The sequence below is a fragment of the Pinus tabuliformis genome, chromosome 3_1, assembly GCF_031772625.1.
Source record: "Pinus tabuliformis cultivar Carrire ecotype Pingquan chromosome 3_1, CPIR1, whole genome shotgun sequence".
In the NCBI taxonomy this organism is placed as follows: domain Eukaryota; kingdom Viridiplantae; phylum Streptophyta; class Pinopsida; order Pinales; family Pinaceae; genus Pinus; species Pinus tabuliformis.
This window is the reverse complement of record NC_142301.1, coordinates 450,020,645-450,040,959: the sequence shown is the minus strand read 5'-3', so window position 1 is coordinate 450,040,959 and position 20,315 is coordinate 450,020,645. Positions and strand designations below refer to the sequence as shown.

The 20,315-nt window shown below is 36.7% G+C and overlaps 1 protein-coding gene across 1 annotated transcript in view; it reads right to left on the bottom strand.

The window, feature by feature from the left end:
* Positions 1-14,194, bottom strand: part of SPP1 (Phosphatidic acid phosphatase (PAP2) family protein) — a 38,193-nt gene extending 23,999 nt beyond the window's left edge. Inside the window, exon 1 of the mRNA XM_089411442.1 lies at positions 13,624-14,194. Coding sequence (XP_089267568.1) covers positions 13,624-13,785 — 162 coding nt within the window. The 5' untranslated portion in view covers positions 13,786-14,194. The remainder of the gene's footprint in view (positions 1-13,623) is intronic.
* Between the last annotated feature and the right edge of the window lie 6,121 nt (positions 14,195-20,315).

Here is a 20,315-nt window from a genome sequence, read left to right as displayed (position 1 = left end):
CTTGAAGGTGTCAGATGTTCTTTATGTGCCAGGGATGAGGAAGAACCTCATATCCGTATCAGCTTTGGAGGACAGAGGATATGAGGTACTATTCAGGGGAGGACAGGTGTTGATGTATCCCAGGGGCACTCCAGTTGATTCAGCTAGAGTGATAGGTGTACGCCATGCAAAGGTGTATAAGTTTGCATTCCAGTCCCTTTTGGCATTGAGCAGTAGTACCGACAGCAGAGCTAGCAGTTCTGAGCTGTGTGAGATTTGGCACCGCAGGATGGGACATATGTATCATGGAGCCTTAAGGACCTTACGGGAGATCACTATAGGTGTGCCAGATTTCAGTATTGATCACTTTGATACTTGCAGAGGAAGTGTGATGGGTAAGTTTGCCAAATCCCCTTTTCCCAGCAGTGACAGCAGAGCGACTGGGATACTTGATTTGATTCATTCTGATGTGAGCGTTCGGATGTCTCATGTTTCCTTGAGTGGATATGAGTACTATGTTTTATTCATTGATGATCACTCCAGGAAGACCTGGATTTATTTCTTGAAGACCAAGAGTGAGGTCTTCAAGCGGTTTCAGGAGTTTAGAGCTCTTGTGGAGACACAGACAGGTCGGAAGATCAAGTCCCTGAGGTCGGACAATGGGTGAGAGTACACCCTTGGAGAGTTTGTTGACTATTATGCGGAGGCAGGCATTAGGAGGGAGTTCATTGTTCCTTACAACCCCCAGCAGAACGGGGTTGCGGAGAGGAAGAACAGATCCATCGTAGGGGCTACCAAAGCCATGTTACATGATCAGGGGTTGCCATTGTTCTTGTGGGCAGAGGCCTGCAACACAGCTGTTTATTTGAAGAACAGGAGTCCGCATCGTGCCTTGGGGCACATGACTCCAGAGGAGGCTTTTTCTGGGAAGAAGCCTGATATTGGTCATCTTCGTATCTTTGGGTGCATTACATACTCCTACATACCCAAGGAGAAGAGGACCAAACTAGAGCCCACCGTAGAAACTTTGTGGGCTACAGTGAGACCTCAAAGGCCTTTCGGATTTACATTCCTGCACAGAGGAAAGTTGTTGTCAGGCGAGATGTGAAGTTCAAGGAGGATAAGGCCTTTAGGAGGTCACGGGAGTTAGAGTATCTGGATCAGCCAGACCCTCAGCAGCAGTTGAGTCAGTCGCAGGGATCCAGTGGGCAGGGATCAGGAGTATCAGGAGGTACATCTATGAGGATGTCAGGTCCGTCAGTGAGCAGTGGCTCGCCGAGCCAGAGGGGTGGTGCTCCGGGCAGCATGCAGAGCAGTTCACTAGGGAGTCCACTGATGGACAGTTCACACGGTACCTCAGCTTCTACAGGTTCAGGTGCAGGCAGGAGGACAACAGACAGACAGTCAGGAGTTCAGGCTCCTAATAATGATGGGGAGTAGGAGTTTCATTCTTCTATGGGAGAAGTGCACTTAGGGAAGAGGAAGCCCAAGTGGCTTCAGGACACCTTGAGAGATGCCACATCTATCGCTGAGCCTAAGAGGCCGGTCAGAGAGAGTAGACCACCTGAGAGGTTTTGTAGCTATATGGCAATGGCTACCAGCATCCTTGACTCTGAGCCTTCTAGCTATGAGGAGGCAGCTAGCCAGCAGGTCTGGAGAGAGGCCATGCAGGAGGAGTATTCTTCTATCATGAAGAATGATGTTTGGGAGGTTGTGCCGAGGCCTGAGGGCAAATCCATGGTTACTTCCAGATGGCTTTACAAGGTAAAGCATGCTGCAGATGGCAGCATTGAGAAATTCAAAGCGAGGTTTGTGGCTAGAGGGTTCTCCCAAGTAGAGGGAGTTGATTATGAGGAGCCTTCGCTCCCGTGGCTCAATATACTTCGATCCGCTCCATTATATCGATAGCAGCAGAGATGGGTTGGAAGATCCACCAGATGGATGTGAAGACTGCATTTCTTAATGGCTTCATACAGGAGGAGGTGTACATTGAGCAGTCACAGGGCTTTGAGGTGCATGGGAAGGAGTCCCATGTGTGCAGACTGAAGAAGGCCCTTTATGGCCTGAAGCAAGCTCCCAGAGCTTGGTACTCCAGAATAGATACATACTTGCAAGGGATGGGTTTCACAAAGAGTGAGGCAGATCCGAACCTTTACTTTATTGTGATTGGTGAGGAGCCTCTCATTCTGGTGTTGTATGTGGATGACTTGGTCATTACAGGTGCAGAGAGACTAATAGAGCACTGCAAGGGAGATCTTGCAGCAGAGTTTGAGATGAAGGACATCGGCTTGATGCATTACTTTTTGGGTTTTGAGGTGTGGCAAGAGGAGGGGCATTTCTTCCTGGGGCAGGGGTAGTATATTGTGGACATCCTTGGCAGATTCCACATGGAGGATTGTAGACCCATGTCGACACCGATGATCACCAACTGGAAGAAGCTTCATGCTTCAGATTCCGAGTTGGTGGATCCCACATTGTACAGGCAGCTGATTGGTTCGTTGATGTATTTGGTCAACATTAGACCAGATATTTGTTTTGCAGTCAACACGATGAGTGAGTTTATGTGTGAGCCTAGGGAGGTTCACTGGGTGGCTGCAAAACTCATTTTGCGGTACTTGCAGGGGACAGTGGATTATGGTCTGGACTACAGGCAGGGGGATGGAGTGAGATTGGCAGGTTATACTGATTCTGATTGGGCAGGTTGTGCTTCTGATAGGAAGAGCACTTCAGGGTGCTATTTTGGGTTGGGTTCGGCAGTAGTGTCATGGTTCAGCCGGAAGCAGCAGTCAGTAGCATTGAGTTCAGCGGAAGCAGAGTATATGGCAGTCAGTCTAGCTAGTTGTGAGGCCATCTGGCTTCGCAAGATGTTGTTTGGCTTATTTGGTCAGCCGTTGAGACCTTCAGTGATTTACTGTGATAATCAGAGTTGCATTAAACTCACGGAGAATCCAGTATTTCATGACAGGTCAAAGCATATCGGGATCAAATATCATTTCATCAGAGACTGTGTTCAGAAGGGCGCTGTGAAGCTTGAGTATATTCCCACTGATGAGCAGGTTGCAGATATTCTTACCAAAGCCTTACCACGGGGCAAGCATGACTACTTCAGAGACAAGATGGGTGTGGTGAGGAACACCTTCCTCGGTAAGAGGGAGTGTTGAAATTTGGTACCGGAGGACAAGTGGTTCCCTAAGGCTTTGATCTTTGGCCTAGGGAAAAGTGTCCAAAAGAATTTAATTTTTCTCCTAAAGTGACTTTATAATTTTTATAAAGTCAAATCTAATTTAAAAGTGACTTTAAGTGATAAAGTTACTAAAGTCTAATTTTAAAGTGACTTTATTAAAGTCAATGAAAAATTAGAAAGGAAAAGTGACTTTGGAAATAAATGACTAAGTGGGTCTTTATTAAAGTGGGGTGAATTAAAAAATAGAAAGTGAAATTTAAATGAGCATTTAATCTCAGCCCTAGATCTCAATTTATTTCAGCCATTGGATTTAGGGATCACCCAAAAGTCACTTAGGGCTAGATTAAAGGAGGAAAAGGAGGTCATTCATTCATTCTTTCATGAGCAGATTGAGAGAGAGAGAGCAAGAGAGCAAGGGAAATTTCTGGACAGGGAGGAGAAGGAGGCAACAGCTTGGCACACATTTCAAAGCAGCAGTGTAGCAAATCCATACAGCAGTTTATTTGTAAAGGCCGTATAGCAGTTGGGCACGATTTTCTAGGAAAACCGTACAGCAGTTGGGCACAGAAATCGAGGGCCGTACAGCAGATTTTCTGCACAAAAATCGAGGGTCGTACAACTAATTTTCTGCACAGAAATCGAGGTCTGTACAGCAGTCCGTACAGCAACCATACAGCAATTTTCCAGTTGGCTATGAGGCACGGAAAACGAGATAAGTTGTAAAAGTTTGCTTGCTGAATTTTTGCTAAATATTTTTCTCACTGTAAAAGCATTTTCAGAAATAAGAAAGAGCTCTCGAACTGGTTTTCCCCAAGAGTTGTAGGGGGTTTTTCCAGGGTCACCTTGACCAAAAATCATTGTGTTTAAATGTGCTAAATGGTTGTTTGTACCTGCTGATTTTTATTTCTGCATTTTCCAGCATTCTGTAAAATTTTCAGAAATAGAATGTGTTTTCAGCAAAAATTTATTTTTTCAATTGTTGAATGTATGGATATGGGAAAGGGCCTTTAACTATACGAGAGAAATAAGGTGAAACTGAAAACCGGGGTGGGAAATGAGAAATTTTTACACACATGTAATGTTCCTTGCATGGATAGGGATTTGCGTCCACTAGAAATAGAATGACTCCTCATGCAACCTTCCTACTAAACCAGATCACAGTGGAATCTCTTTTACCTTACTCCAAAAACACTCAAATGTTGTTATCGGATCAAAGGTTGAACTAGATATGTTGAATATGTTGTTGCTACGGGGAATCACCTTGGAGCAATAGGTAAAACAAACACTCCTTTGCAAGGAATGTATTCTCCACCAAACCAGGTTTCTCCCTCAACCTCTCCAACATCCCCTAGCTAGGGGATTCATCAAAATGTCTATTGCCTACAAATCCAAAGGAATAGAATCAAGAACAACTACTCCCTTCTAAACTCTATTTCTAGAGAAATGGTATCAGATATCAATGTGCTTAGAGTGATCAAGAAACAATGGATTCTCAAATAGCCTAACACAATTCCAATTGCCACCATAAACAAGAGGGGGCTCCAACATCTCATCAGTCAACTCTATTATCAATTTAAGAAGCCATACGGCTTCACAATAAGCAACAAAAGTTGAAATGTACACTGCCTTTGCTAAACTAAGCGCTAATGTCGCTTGCTTGTTGTTGAACCAGGAAATCATACATGTGCCCAAAGTTGAAACACAAACCATAATTGATCTTCCTAGCACTTGCATCTCCTTCCCAATCAAAATCAACAAACCCCATGCAACAATAATTCACCATCTCCCACATACGTCATATCACAATTAATTGTGCCCTCCAAAAATAAATGATCCAGGTGGAAAATAATTACTGCAGTTAATAATTATTTTCTATAAATGGTTGTTAAAACCATAGATAACACGTGATAATAAACAAAATAAATCATAATATTAAAGTGAGAATCTAATCGCATGATGATTTCAATTTTACCATCGTAATTATGATACTCACCCATGGTATTCACCCATGGATTTTGTAAACCATGGTATTTACCCATGGTATCATAATTTATTATATTTACCCATGGTGTCATAATTTATTATATTTCCCATGGTATTCACCCATGGATTTTGTAAACCATGGTATTTTGAAATGTAAAAGGGGATAACTCTCGGTGGAAAGACACCCATAAAAATTATAAATATGAGAATTCACTGGGAGCAAAGCATGCTTTTTCTCATAATGTAGTCTCATGGGATATTATCAATTCAATAAATATTTGAGTTCATTTTTATTGCTTTTTTGAAATACCTCTCTTACACATGTGACATATTCTGAGTTATATTTATAATGTCAATATTTCTTTTACGCATTGTGCCCTATTCTCAATTATTTTTATAATGCTTTTCTGTAATATTTATCTCACGTATTATGACATATTCCTTTGTCACTCATGAAGTTGCATTTCTTAAACAACTTGGATCATGTCAACATTAATGTATTAGATTGGATGAGAACTTTGCAGTTAAGCGTGCTCGGGCCAGAGTAGTACTGGGATGGGTGACTTGCTGGGAAATTTTTAGTTCTTATTATTTTGTCACTTTCCTTGGTCTCATTCCTCTAACGATCTAGATCAGTGGTATCAGAGTGGGGCTGCTCTTGTCTATTTTTTTGCACATGTCCCAATGAGGTCATGGTACAAGGAGCTCGAACTCGAACTATTGCAACATTTGCAAAACTATCCTAACTGACCCCAACAACCTCACATGGCGGACGAAAAGAAAAATGACAAAGAAGGAGATCTTGTCAAACTGTTGCTCGAGGAAGCACTTACACGACAAAGGAGTGAGATAATGGAAGTCTTTACAATACCTCACTGGATTGTAAAAATTTACAAAGATAAGCCACCAGATCTCTTCCAAACACATTGGAAAGTGAACTATCTCAGCACAGTTGTGGGTCAACCACACAAAACCCTTGCCATCAAAGTCCATTTGCTATGCCGCACACTACCAGCATCACAGTTGGCCCACGAGCATTACAGGGTATCCCTATGTATCCCTATCCTCAGATCTTCATGGTTAAGGGTCATCCACAAACCCACGGTTATGGATCAACCACACAAAACCCTTGTCTTCAACAACACTTGGTTTTGGGTCATCCACAAACCCACAGTTATGCTCCTATTCAACAAAGGCTTCCCCGAAGGGAACTTTATGCAATGGGGACCATTGCTTCTTAAGGGGGGAGGATTGATCCAAGTGGAAAATAATTACCGCAGTTAATAATTATTTTCTATAAATGGTTGTTAAAACCATGGATAATGCATGATAATAAACAAAATAGATCATATTATTAAAGTGAGAATGTAATCATATGATGATTCTAATTTTACCATCGTAATTATGATACTCACCCATGGATTTTATAAACCATGGTATTTACCCATGGTATCATAATTTATTATATTTACCCATGGTGTCGTAATTTATTATATTTGCCCATGGTATTCACCCATGGATTTTTGTAAACCATAGTATTTTGAAATGTAAGAAGGGATTACTCTCGATGGAAAGACACCCGTAAAAATTATAAATATAGGAATTCACTAGGAGCAAAGCATGCTTTTTCTCATAATGTAGTCTCATGGGATATTATCAATTCAATAAATATTTGAGTTCGTTTTTATTGCTTTTCTAAAATACCTCTCTTGTGCATGTGCCATATTCTGAGTTATCTTTATAATGTCAATATTTATTTTATGCATGTGCCCTATTCTCAATTATTTTTATAATGCTTTTTTGCAATATTTATCTCACGCATTATGACATATTCCTTTGTCACTCATGAAGTTGCATTTCTTAAACAACTTGGATCATGCCAACATTAATGTATCAGATTGGATGAGAACTTTGCAGTTAAGCGCGCTTGGCCCAAAGTAGTACTAGTATGGGTGACTTGTTGGGAAATTTTTAGTTGTTATTATTTTATTACTTTCTTTGGTCTCATTCCTCAACAAAACATATATCAAGCTTTGTAAACACAAGATAGATCAAAGAAATAATAAATTGTCCATACAAAGAAGGATCAACCAATTCAGAATCTAAATCAACAAATAATTTTAGATTTGGCCACAAGTTCACGGTTAAGCATTTAAAATCTCTTCAAAATCTCCATTGAATATTTCCCTTGTCCAAGGAAGATTTCACCTACACTCTACCAACTAAAAGGCCTAAAAATAAAATGCATTGGGCCAATGTTCATATCATATTAGTTGGCCAACTTCTCCTTGCACTACACAATGAGCTTCTTAGAACTACCTATAAGAATCAAGTCATATAGATACAAAACCAAGACAAGATTATTAGATTTATGATATAAATTAAAGTATCTGCAAACTTTTTGGAAGATCCCAACTTTAATAAGTACCCATGAATCCTTGAGTACCATGTAGGTAGTGCCTACTTCAACCTGTAAAGAGCCTTCTTCAACCTACACAAATGGGTATCTCACCCATTCACCTAAAAACCCCTCAATTAATTAATGTACACTTTTTCACCAATCACAGCATTCAAAAAAACAATATTTACATTCATATGGTATAAAGGTCAACCAAAAATAGTTGCAATAGACATAATGACTCAAATAGAAGTATACCTTGCAACTGGAGCAAACATTTCCTCATAGTCAATTGCCTCCTTCTATGAGATTTCTCTCACTTTGAATCTGGCTCCAATAAACCAAATGCTTGATCTCAAACAACCACATTGAATCTATCATAAATTTCCCCATTGTTCTTGGCACAATCTCCTAGACATCATTACAAGGGAAGGAATAATATTCCCTAGTCATGTCATCCTACCATACATGATCAATTGTGACCTCCTCATAGCTTGAAGGCTCTTTATCAATGAAATAAGAAATTAGTGCAAAAAGTATCTTAGGGTGTGGCTCACCTGAAAAGAAGATTTGGCATTCCCACTTGTTCCTCTACCCCCTACAAAGTCTAGGTAAGCCATCTTGGCTTGGCTATATTAGATTGTATGAGGCCTTTGTTCCTTGATTGGAACCTTGCTAATCTAAATCTGATTTGCTTCTCTTTAAACAAGTTTTTCTCCCTCCTCAACCTCTGTGGAAGGCTCCTAAGACTTAGTGGTGTAACCTCATCAAATTTTGCATCTATGCTTGCCACTGTCTTCCTCTATTTTGCATTGTAAATCTAAAAAGCTTTGGACATATTGTTGTAACAAACAAAAACACCCTTCATGCTCAAGGGTTCAAGTTTAGTCCTCTTCTCATTTGGCACATGAGTATAAGCAAGACAACCAAATACATGGAAGAGTGATAACCAAAGCTTCTCAACAATTAAAGCATCTTCCAGTGTCTCATCCTTCCATACCCTATAAGGGCATATATTCATGTAGTATACAATTGTGTTGCATGCCTTTGCCCTAAGAAACATTGGCAAATCCATGTCATGGGTCACTACTTCAATTGTCTCAACGATAGACCAATTCTTACTCTCTACAACACCATTTTGTTGTGGGTTGTATGGCACTGTCAGCACCCTCTAAATCTTGATTCTTTACGTCCTTATTAAGGGCATCAATGTCCTTGGTGCAATTTTATTAACACTAGATTGATAATCAAAATGGTCAACCCCAAGAACTAGAACTGATAACTAGAAACCAAAATTGATAAACCAAAAAATACATAAAATATTCAAATTTGATGTGTGTATGTATTCATGTACATCCATATGAATCCAACCCATTAGACACAATTACAAAGTTTTATCATGTATATAGCAAGGGCACATATAACCAAAGTAGCACCAAGTGCAATCCATATTTGAATCAAATACATAAACAACAATGATATTATGAAGGATTTCAATGTTTAAGGGTTGTCACAAGGGTCAAGGGAGCAGCAACTCCCTTGTGGTCTCCCCCACACACCAACCATATGACTATGTGCAAAACCAACCTTATTCTCTTGAATATGTTGATTATGTACAAAATATGCCTTTTCTAGTTTGAGGTTGTAATTTGAGCCAAAAAGGCTCAAGAATTGGTCAGACCAACCAGTTTTAGCAGAATTTATTATGTTTGGATAACACTACCTTGGAAGTGCACACTCCACCATTCTCAAAATGAAGTACCTTTATCTTCCTACCTATCTAATTCTCCACAAGGACTTTAAACTTTGTGAACTTGTAGAAAAATTCATCTATAGTTTGTTGAAATCTTCACCTTTAGTCTTCACAATTTAGTATGAGGAAGATGTGTAATTCTTTTCTTGCTCAACATGGAGTTCACACTTGACATTTAGGAAAAATATTAATAGCAAAAAGAAATATTTCAATGTCAACCTTAACTAAAATATTTCAATATCAACTATCAAGGATCTCTCTTGAGCTATCCTCATTGCTTGGAAAAACAATCTTCGCATGTTTGTTGAGTACACATCCTAACACACTCTAGTCTTCTCGATCTCAAAGTCTAGCAATCCTTGTACCATATCCTTCAAGCGCAGACATTAGGAGAATTTTGAGATAAAAAATGGGCCTCAAAACAAAAAATGTACTAACAAAATTAACTTCAAAAGAACCAATAGGATTCAAGATGATGATGTCATCCTAGGGGTAAATATTTTGGAGGGAGAAGAAGAAAACTATTTTTTTAATTGTATTTTCGACTTATTTGCTTATTGGTTTACTCAAATTTCAAGTGTAGACATCAGTTGGATGCGGAATTAAATTCCACATCCAATGATGTGGGTCTACTCAAAAAATATGTGGAGTGGGTACTCATTGGATGTAGAATTTAATTATGCATCCAACGGGTGTCTACACTTGAAATTTGAGTAAACCAATAAGGAGATAAGCCGAAAATACAATTAAAAAAAGAGAGGCAATTTCCTTAACTCTTATTTTATTATTTTAACTCTTATTTTATCATTTTCTTTAGGAGGTCCATTTTAGACCTCAAAATTCCCCTAATGAGTGCTCCATAGTGCTCTTGTGCCATAGCTTGCAAGGTTTTCATTTTCACACTAAAGCATCACACTTCATTAGAATTGTTAGTAGCCTATAAAGACCGCCTTCTTGCATTCCTTTAGATAAAATTTGACCATGTTCATGGCTGCCATTTCTAATTATGACTTGTTGATCATCAAACTTAGCCACACACTTCATGTCTTTCATGGTTGAAGCTGAAAGAAGATTTTTAGTCAAACAAGGAACAATAAAAACATTATGTAACTCTAAAACATCATCTAAATGCATGTAGAAGGGAACAAAGCCCATTCTAGTAACTAGAGAAGTAGTATCATCGGCCAAGTCCACTTGTATGCCATCCCCTTATTCTTGAATTTTGTGAAAAACCTTCTTGTTCATGCATTTGGATGTTCCACCATCTACATGCCACCCTACACCAAAATTGTGAAAATTGTGTGAGTGGAAGAGCATGAAACCATGGAGAAAGTTGTCTCAGCCTTGGATGCTAACTCATCCACTTTGATTGAAGCTTCTACATTCCCTGCAAACTACATCTATTGCTGGTTGGATTTTTCTTCTTCTCAGGACACTAAAATGCACACTCCTCCATCTTGTGACAACTAAAGCATTTCACATGACTTGAGTCATTCTTCCCCTAATTTGAAGACCTTGAATCTTCCTTTTTCTTTCTTAACCCTCCTTTCTCACCTACTCTCCCAACATTCCCAGTAAGGGCTAGGTTTTGAAACTCTTTCACTCTTAAGCACTATTTTCTCTCTGCTTGTATCTCCTGGACAAAACCATCCCAAATCTTCTCAAGGTGGACATTTTCTCACAAGCATAGGCAACCTAAACAAAGGCTTTCCAAGGTGATAAGAACCCATTTAGAGCAACGGGCACTAACTCCTCATTCTTGATCTTGTCTCATACAGCAAAGAGTTAATCTCTAGGTTAAATGATCTCCATCAAGTAGCTAGCCATCATGTTTGTGTCACTCATGCAAGTACTAGTGAGCTTATTCTTTAGGAGCATCTTGCAAGAGACATTGACACTATAATATAGAAGGCTTAATTCTTCATATATCTCGTGTTGATTTACGTACAAAATGAGGGATCAAGGGGGTCTTTCACAGAATCTAGTATGAGTTTCTTCACCTTAGACATACGGGCAAGTCATAATAACCATGTGGCATGCATGCAAGGTTAGCTCTTTCAGAATTGCATGGACATGTGCAACACCTAAGGACACATAGACACTCAGGAACATATGGACACCTAGCGTTGATGGCAGTTCCTTATAAGAGAAATTCATAAGTGAACAAAAATTACAAAGTGCAAATGATTCATAATGTAACCGTGTAATATCACTAGCACAATTCTTGTTGAAAACTTCTGCAATCCCCCTGTACGAAGACAAGTATCCTAAGCTTCAAATTTTGGTGTTTCTTTTCTGAGCCATCTAGTCCTAGTCTTGAAATGCTTTGCTCATTTGCCATACATTGCCATCTAGGTCCAAGTGGAGAGAGTTCTTCTTCAAGTTCATCCTATATCAGTACTTGCCGAGGTTGTTTAATTCGATGTGCTGTTGGTAGTGATATTGTATCCATGATATCCATTACAAAGAAATTTGGGGCCTACTCAAGCTACAATCCAAACCTCTCATGTTCATACTTGGTTGACTTACAAGGAGATTAGAAGTGAAGGGGCTGTTTATTTTTTAAATCCTAATAAATCATTTAAAAAGTGGTTGTATTGAATCTACTTGTATATGGATAAATCTGATAAAAGAATCGACAAGAAAACTATTCACATCAGACTAGTCAAAGGAGCTGGATGAAAACAAGAATCACAACAAATAAACAAATAAACAAGTAAACCAAGCTCACCAACTTGAGAAGTTGAGATGAATTTGTTGGCAAAACTGACCAACTCTTGGTCAAGTACAAAGTTATTGTTGATTTATTATCGAGTTTTGTCAAGTTCTACCAAGTTGAGTTTTGCTAAGTTTTGCATTAAATTTTGTTTGAGTTTCTAAGTCATATTCAAGTTTGTGTTGAGTTTTATTGAGTTACCAAGTTGACTCTCCATTTTCAGTCTGTCAATTTGTTACCAAGTTCAATTCGTGTGATTTTAAAGTTTGAACTCAATGGGCCCTGAAAACATGAACTTTGTAGAATTAATAAGCCTAATGAACCAACATGACAGGATCCCATGCGCAAAACTACTTGGTGAATTAGATATCTTAAAGTACTAAAACATCAAATTCAAATATTTGATATGGTACCATACTAGTATACTTTATTCAAATGAGTATGGAATTATTGATTTTTGTATGGTAAACACCATAGGGGATTTGAAACTTCATTTTTACAATTTACATAATACTTCATAACATGGTGATTGCTAATCAAGCTGCACATGGGCAAATGAGCATTGAAATTATTATATTTATAGATATATTTATATTATTCATTCATATAGGTGAGTGGTCGCTGTAACAACCACACTTATTCACTTATCCTAATTAATTATTCATTAATATCAATCAGGTATATAGAGCTATTCAAAAACTAATCCAAGCAAACAGTACATCTCTAAAGTTTCCCATTCATATCAGTTATTTACAAACAATACCCAGAAATAATTAAAGTCATAAGAACTTCTCTAATTACTCATGCAAACAACTGTTAGTACAAGCGAGGTAAAACAATATTTGGCATTTGCCCAAGAATGATTTCCAACAGCCAGATTTTGGTCTGGCATAGTTTAGATTGATCACTAGTTAAAGTAAATCAGCATTGCGCAAAAACAGTTCTAACTACTAACCGACGCAATGAATACGAGGTTAACTCATTGTAGAAAGTTCTCTATATTTTAGTGCCTTATGTCACAGCTATGAGCAGAATCATAAGCAGATAAGGCTGAATGGTCGAAAATTGCTAAGTCAGCTGTGTAGAACTCCCAAGAGTGCACCAGGTGACTAGGACCAGTGATGAACGAAATTGTAAATAGAAATTCAACTGGTGCAGTTCTCCCTAGTCATAGTAACATTGTGAGTGCCTAATAAGCATGTAATTACGTTTGAGCCTTGAGCTTCACCTGCTCAAAAGAAAAATTTTGAAACAAATCGTAATGCAAGGGTATACCTCACAGGGCTTCTTGTTAATGGCCTATATGTCTTCAAAGTAGATATGTAAAATAACTTTGTTGGTGCCTTGAGGATAGAGGAAAGAACAGCAACCCCTTCAAAAAAAAATCCAAAATCTTATACATATTCACAAATCCTAGACATTTAGATAATGTCTACATGGCCTTTAGGGCTTAGATACATGGTCTTCAAACAATTCCAATGCCCCTTTCTCTCAAACAACTGAACTCCTTTGAAGAAAAAGGAAAAACAAATAAATTCATTATATATATGTTGGGTTGGGGAAATCTGTCAAACAACTGAGCTCCTTTGAACGAAAAACTAAAAAGGTACCTGAACTCGGAGCACAAAGCTGATATACTTCTCAACCTGGTTGGTGACGAATGGCTGCGTCAAGGATCTGATTCGAACCGTCAAATTTGTCAATCTGGAGAACAAGATCCAGCCCAAAATGCCGGCCAAGCTCAGAACCTGCCATGTTGGAATCGTTTCCATCCCCAACCCTGCAAGAAACCCTTATAGCAGCAGATTTATGGGATTGGCCGAGGAAAGTGCAGAAGATGGCACAGAAAAAATATAGAATTGGTCCCAGGGTGACTGTATTTATGTATCTGAATGAAGAGTTTGATGTTTCAAATAGGCATTTTGAAGTGCGTACTGTTGGGAAAATCGAGATGCAATCCCAACTCCACTGCAATACAAATTACCAAGCACACACACTCTGTCAATTGGACATATACACATTGCATATATATACGCCTGCGGCCTACCACGGAGAGTATTCAAAACGAGGGGTGGACCGTGGATATCCTGCTCCTTCCCTCCGCTCCTTCCCTCCGCTTATCGCGTTTAACCCGCGGAAGCTTCTTTCGATGAAAATTAACAAATTACATAAAATGCATTAAAAGAATCACGGCTTTCACTCTGTTTATGGGTAAATTTAGCTGCAGTGATTCACAAGTCGGTTCACTCTGTTTATGGGTAAAATTAGGTGCAGTGATTCACAAGTCGGTTCGTGGATAGTCAAACGCTCGTCTACTAGTCTTTATGAATTTGTTATTCAAACTTCTTGGCCCATCATTGTCCTGTGCATCATCTCACTTGTCTCCTACGTTTGGACCATGAACACTGCACGAGAGCCAATTATAATGTTCCATATTTAAATAAATTATTTGTATTCAACGGTAGCCACGTTTGGTGGTCCTCTTGATAAAGTAGGCAAGATTTTGTGGATGTAATTAAAAATCAAATCATTTCAAACTCTTTTTTTTTTATAACTACGTTTTGTGGATGTTATTAAAAACCATTTATTTCAAAAGAATTTATTTTATTTCGCTTTTTTAAAGTAGATTTTGTGGATGTAATTAAAAATCAAATTATTTCAAATTTTTTTTGTATAACAAGGTTTTGTGGACGTTATTAAAAACCATTTCATTTTAAAAGAATTTATTTTATTTCGCTTTCTTAAAAAAAAAATTATTTATTATGATTTACATAGAAAATTTTAAGGGCGAATGTTGGCTCTTTGGCGAAATTAAGGGGTTTTAAATTTTTAGTGGGCGAATATTTTGTATCATAGCACATTTTTACAAATCACCTCAAATAGCCCACTAGGAGTTACAACCTTCCATTCGCCCATTTATTTAAGTGAATCCATTCGCCCATTTTCAAGAATAGGTTTTATTTAATTGAATCATATGGGCTAAATACCATATTTATAAAAGAAATATGGTAAATTAATAAAAATATAAATAAATGAGAGGTATGGTAAATAAATAAATAAAAATTATATTTACTCCATAAGTCACCTTATATACATGCAAGGGTGTAAACAAATAAAAATATAAGTGGAGGTATGGTAAATAAATAAAACATTTTTTTATACTTACTCAAAAGGTATGGTAAATAAATAAAAATATAAATAAACTAGACGTATGGTAAATAAATAAAACCTCTTTTTATATTTAATCCATAACCCTCGTTCTATTTATGAAGGCTCGAGAAAGAGGTTTTATTTAAGTGAATCCTATGGGCCAAATACCATATTTGTAAAAGAGGTATGGTAAATTAATAAAAATATAAATAAACGAGAGGTATGGTAAACAAATAAAAACATTTTTTTATATTTACACTCAAAAAATGCGTTATATTTAGGTGAAACCTATGGGCAAAATACTATGGGACAAATACCATGGACTATATTGTTATTAATACCATGCAAAAAAACATTATTAACCCTAATATTAGTATTAATAAAAATAAAAATGGCACATGGTATTGACCCATGGTATTCACCAAAATGGCGCATGGTATTGACCCATGGTATTCACCTAGAATGTAGCCTATTTAAATGGGGGAATTAAACCAGCGTAGATCCATCTTTACTCTGGATCTACTAACCCCGAGAGGTATCAAATATCGTGATATGCAAACTAGCATAGAGTGAAAAAATATTTGATCCCTCTCGGGGCTTGGTGGATAAGAGTAAAAATGGATGTTGTAATTTAATGTATGTTAAACATTTTAGCTTGGTTAAAATAAATAAATAAATAAAATAAAATTCAATTATTAATTTTATTAATTTTTATAAATTACTAATAGTAATTTTGAAGCTTCAGGTTTATGATAACCCATGGTATTGACCCATGGTAATACCATGGTATTCATGTGAACATAGACTATTTAAAGGGGAAATTCTATCATCTTAGATCCATCTTAATTCTGGGTCTACCAAGTGCTCAGAGGGATAAATAGATTTCATCCCCCTAAGAGTGGTAGATGTGGAGTTAAGATGGATATAGGTTGGTTTTTATGATAATGAAGATATTAAATAGACTTAGGAAATTATATTGTAAAAACATCTTAAGGTGAATGGTTAAAGCATAGACATTGGACAAGTATATTTGTATACTTCTGTTTTAAACTGAAACAAATCCAGGGCTAAAAGGAATGCATTGATTGTACTAGTCATCCTTCTATAACTTTCCAACATATGTTGGAGTAAACAGATTGTAATTTGGGTAATTTTTCTAACTGCAAACAAGAACATACTTGTGTATTGGCAGGGTGGTTACGAGGTCCCTAGAAGTGATGAATTTGTATTTTTCTTGGTTTTGTATATAGTATTAGGTTTTTTCTCATGCTTTCTGTGAATGATACAGGTGAATTTTATCCTACACCCACTAGGTTATCGATATGTAATTTCAGTAATTTTGATTTCAAAAGATATTTTAAAGAAATTCAATGATTTCATTTGTGTATTCAATAAACACAATATTCTAATGGAATTCTGCATTTGTGGTTTACCTATATAGATTCCATGGAGAAGTGTTAGTGGTGTGACATCAATTGTCCTCAAGCAGAGGCTTTAGTTTTACTCTTTTTGGAAGCAAATACTTTTTTCCAACATTTTTGAGTTCCATGAAAAATTTGAAAGTCCTAATAGTATTCAATTATGGGTTCAAGAGAGACATAGTATTCAATTATGGGTTAAAGAGTTCCACATTGAATGATCTATCGGCCTTATCTTCACTTAGTTTAAGACTATTCACTTGGAGAGCCTGTATGTGCCCCCACTTCAAGAGCATAGTAAAGTCATGTAGAACTTAGAGAAGCTATCTTTAAGGTTTTAGTGAAGAATGGAAAAATGTCTGGGTTCAATAACACTTGGTCGAGCATTAAGCTTCCAATAATGCTAGATTTTAACCTGGAGCACTTTTGTGATTTGGAGGATATGTCCCCTCGTATTTGTGACACATCTTCAGTTGTGAATTGGACTATTACTAACTGTCATTTCCTTCGAAAGTTACCTGATGACTTGGGGAACCTCAACTCTTTAAGAATGTTAAGGAAGGAAAGAAAGTACATTATGCTAAGTTCTCTTATGCTTTTCAAGTTTTTCTTGGATATCTACAACGTTTCAAGTAGGAAAGTACATTCTGTTAATGAAAAATTTTCTTGATAGAAAGGCTCAATTTCAAATTCTAATGCTTTCAAAAAACATTGTATAACTGTAATGTTTCTAAAAGGAAAGCATATTTTTTCAATTTAAGTATCATGATCCCATATTCCAACTTATTTTTCAGTAACCCATTAGGCTTTGTAGCTTCGAATAAATCCATGTCTTTTGATAAGATCTTCTTCCAAATTAGAACACAGTTTCCTTTTGGCAATAACCACATACAATGTCTTGATTTTGTTATTGAGAAAATAGAGGTTGTGAAACAAGCTTGTGCCATACAAGGACTTGATTAATTGATTATGTATCAATTATGGCTCTTGATGTAACAATGTCTTGATTTTGTTGCTTGAAAATAGAGGTTACGCTTTACTATTTCACAGAATTTCTTACAATCTTTCCATAAGTATTGATTTGTGATCTCAGTCACCGAGGGATGACAGTAATGACAAAGGTAATATTCCATGGCTTGAAGTTACCCTCTTACTAAATATTTAAATATATCACCACAATTTAACTGTTAGTTAAAGGAATTGTATTTGATTTGTAAACAATTCATTGCTTGATTTATAAATTTTGATTTTTTCCCTTTTTTATTTTTTTCTCAGATTTGGTATGAGATATCATCCAATATTTGGGTTCCCTAGTTTCCCCACCATAGCTATGAGGTTCAGATGCTATCATTAAATATTCTCAGAACGTTACAACTTTTCTAGTAAGTGTACTTTGAAACATTGTTGTTGCTTTTCCATGGTGTTAATGCAAATAAGCACTACAACTAGTGCCATTATTTAGATTAAGTGTTGAAATCTAGGTGGTCTTGTAATGATGGAGTGATTATTTTCTAGCTACTAAGGCCATATGCATTTTTATCTCTTATGTTGTCCTGAGATATTCAAATTCAGAATAAGAATTGAGGTCTCGTTTCCACTGTAGATTGCAGTCAATTTCTTGAACATAATATATAGTAGATTATATTTTACTAATCAACTGTGGATGTGATCCCTCGCAGGAAAGGAAATTCAAAGTGACTTTGATTTCACATTGATTTATCAAAACATCCACATAGGAAAGGAGATTCAAAGTGACACTGATTCCACACTGATTTGTCAAAATGGAGGCAAGAGAAAAGGAAACTTTGTATTCAACAATGCTCTTAATTTCATATGTACATGCATAGACATATTAGTAGAAAATATTGAAGGGTTGCCTAAGTAATATTTTCCATTCCACTACATTCTTTACAACGTGTAAATAAATAACTTGGAACAATTCATTACACTACTTGTTATTCTTTATTAATCAGTGGTTAAGATTTTGATATTGAACTAGCTAAGATTTTTCTTCCTTCTGTGAAATTGTGTGTTCTATAATGCTTCTTTTCCATTCACTATGTATAGCATATAAAGTGTGTCTAATGGAGTAGGAAGATTGGAAAGTCTTGTGATCCTTGAACTATGTTACAAGGCAGAAACCCAACGGGGCAGGGTAGGTGCATCCCCACAAAGGGGTCACAAATACCAAAGTTGGTATTGGCTAGTGCCTTGAGCTAGAAAATTTCCTTTACCCTTGTATTAACAGTGAATCCAGAGAGTATTCTAATATTATCTTTATAAGATTTATATTAGTTAAGATTGATGAATAAAATTCATGAGACATGAGCTAGGATGTCCTTGCAAGGTGGTTGTTGATTATTGGAAGCTATGATGGCCATTATGTTAGGCTAGGTGGTCGCACTCCCTTGATCGTGAGCATGATTGTGATCAAGATGGAAGACTTCATAGTCTGGATTGATTGTTTAGCAGTGATAATTAGTGGGCTCATTCACAAAAGCTTCTATTTCACTAATCCTTTTTATAGCGCTGTCAGATTCAATTTCCAAAGGTTTTAATTACACTATAGAGTTGAGTTCTGAGAGAGTTGTGATTCACAGTGTTAAGTATAGCAGCTATGACACTTGAATGAAGACAAGCATAGTAGATGTATCAAACTCTGTTATAAGCTTACCTGCATATTATAAGGGACTTGGTTGGCTTTTTTATAATTTTATAAACAAGTTCCATTTCGTGGAAATGTGAAAAAAACAGTGATATTGCCACCATGTGGCTCTTGTCATATATAGTTTTATACTTTTTCAAAAAATTCTCTAAGAGTTCACAATGCTATTACAAAGTTTTATTATTTAGTGAAAGACTCACCAAGATCTTACAAGATTTTATAATTGAGTAAAATATTCGCCATGCCTGGTGAGAGATTCACCAAAAAATTATATGTACATATTATATTATTGATAAAATCGCCTTCCATTTTTCCTATATACCATGGAGATTCGCCCATTTATTATACATATAAATTTAAGGGGGTTCTTAAAATTTTCCCTGATGATTTATGATTAAAAAAACTATTTTTACTTTAAATTATATATATATATATATATATATTAAAATTTAATAAGTGAAATTAGATAAAAGAACAATTATTATTAGTATTTTTCTTGAATGTAAGTTAATTTAGTAATATTATCCAAAATAATCATGTCATCTCAAATAATTTGTTGGTGGTGTTCAAGGGGGCAACATTTCACTCCTCTAAAATTTTTTAGTAGTACAAATTGTTGGTGGTGTGTAAGGGGCAACTTTTCACTCCTCCCAGATTTTTTAGTAGTTCAAGTTGTTGATGGTCCGTAAGGGGGCAAGTTTTCACTCTTCCCAGATTCTTTAGGGCCTTGGCCCATTAGCCTTCTTCCTGAATTTGGACTACTAAAATTCAATTTAGGGGGCAACTTTATGAATTTGTTATTAAACTTCTTGGCCCATCATTGTCTTGTGCATCATCTCACATGTCTCCTTCATGTTGGGACCATGAACACTACACGAGAGCGAATTATAGTGTTTCATATTTAAATAAATTATTTGTATTCAACAGTAGCGACATTGGGTGGTACTCTTTATAAAGCAAGCAAGGTTGTGTGGATGTCATTAAAAATAATTTCATTTCAAATTTTTTGTATAGCAAGGTTTTGTGGATGTTATTAAAAACCATTTCATTTCAAAAGAACTTATTTTTA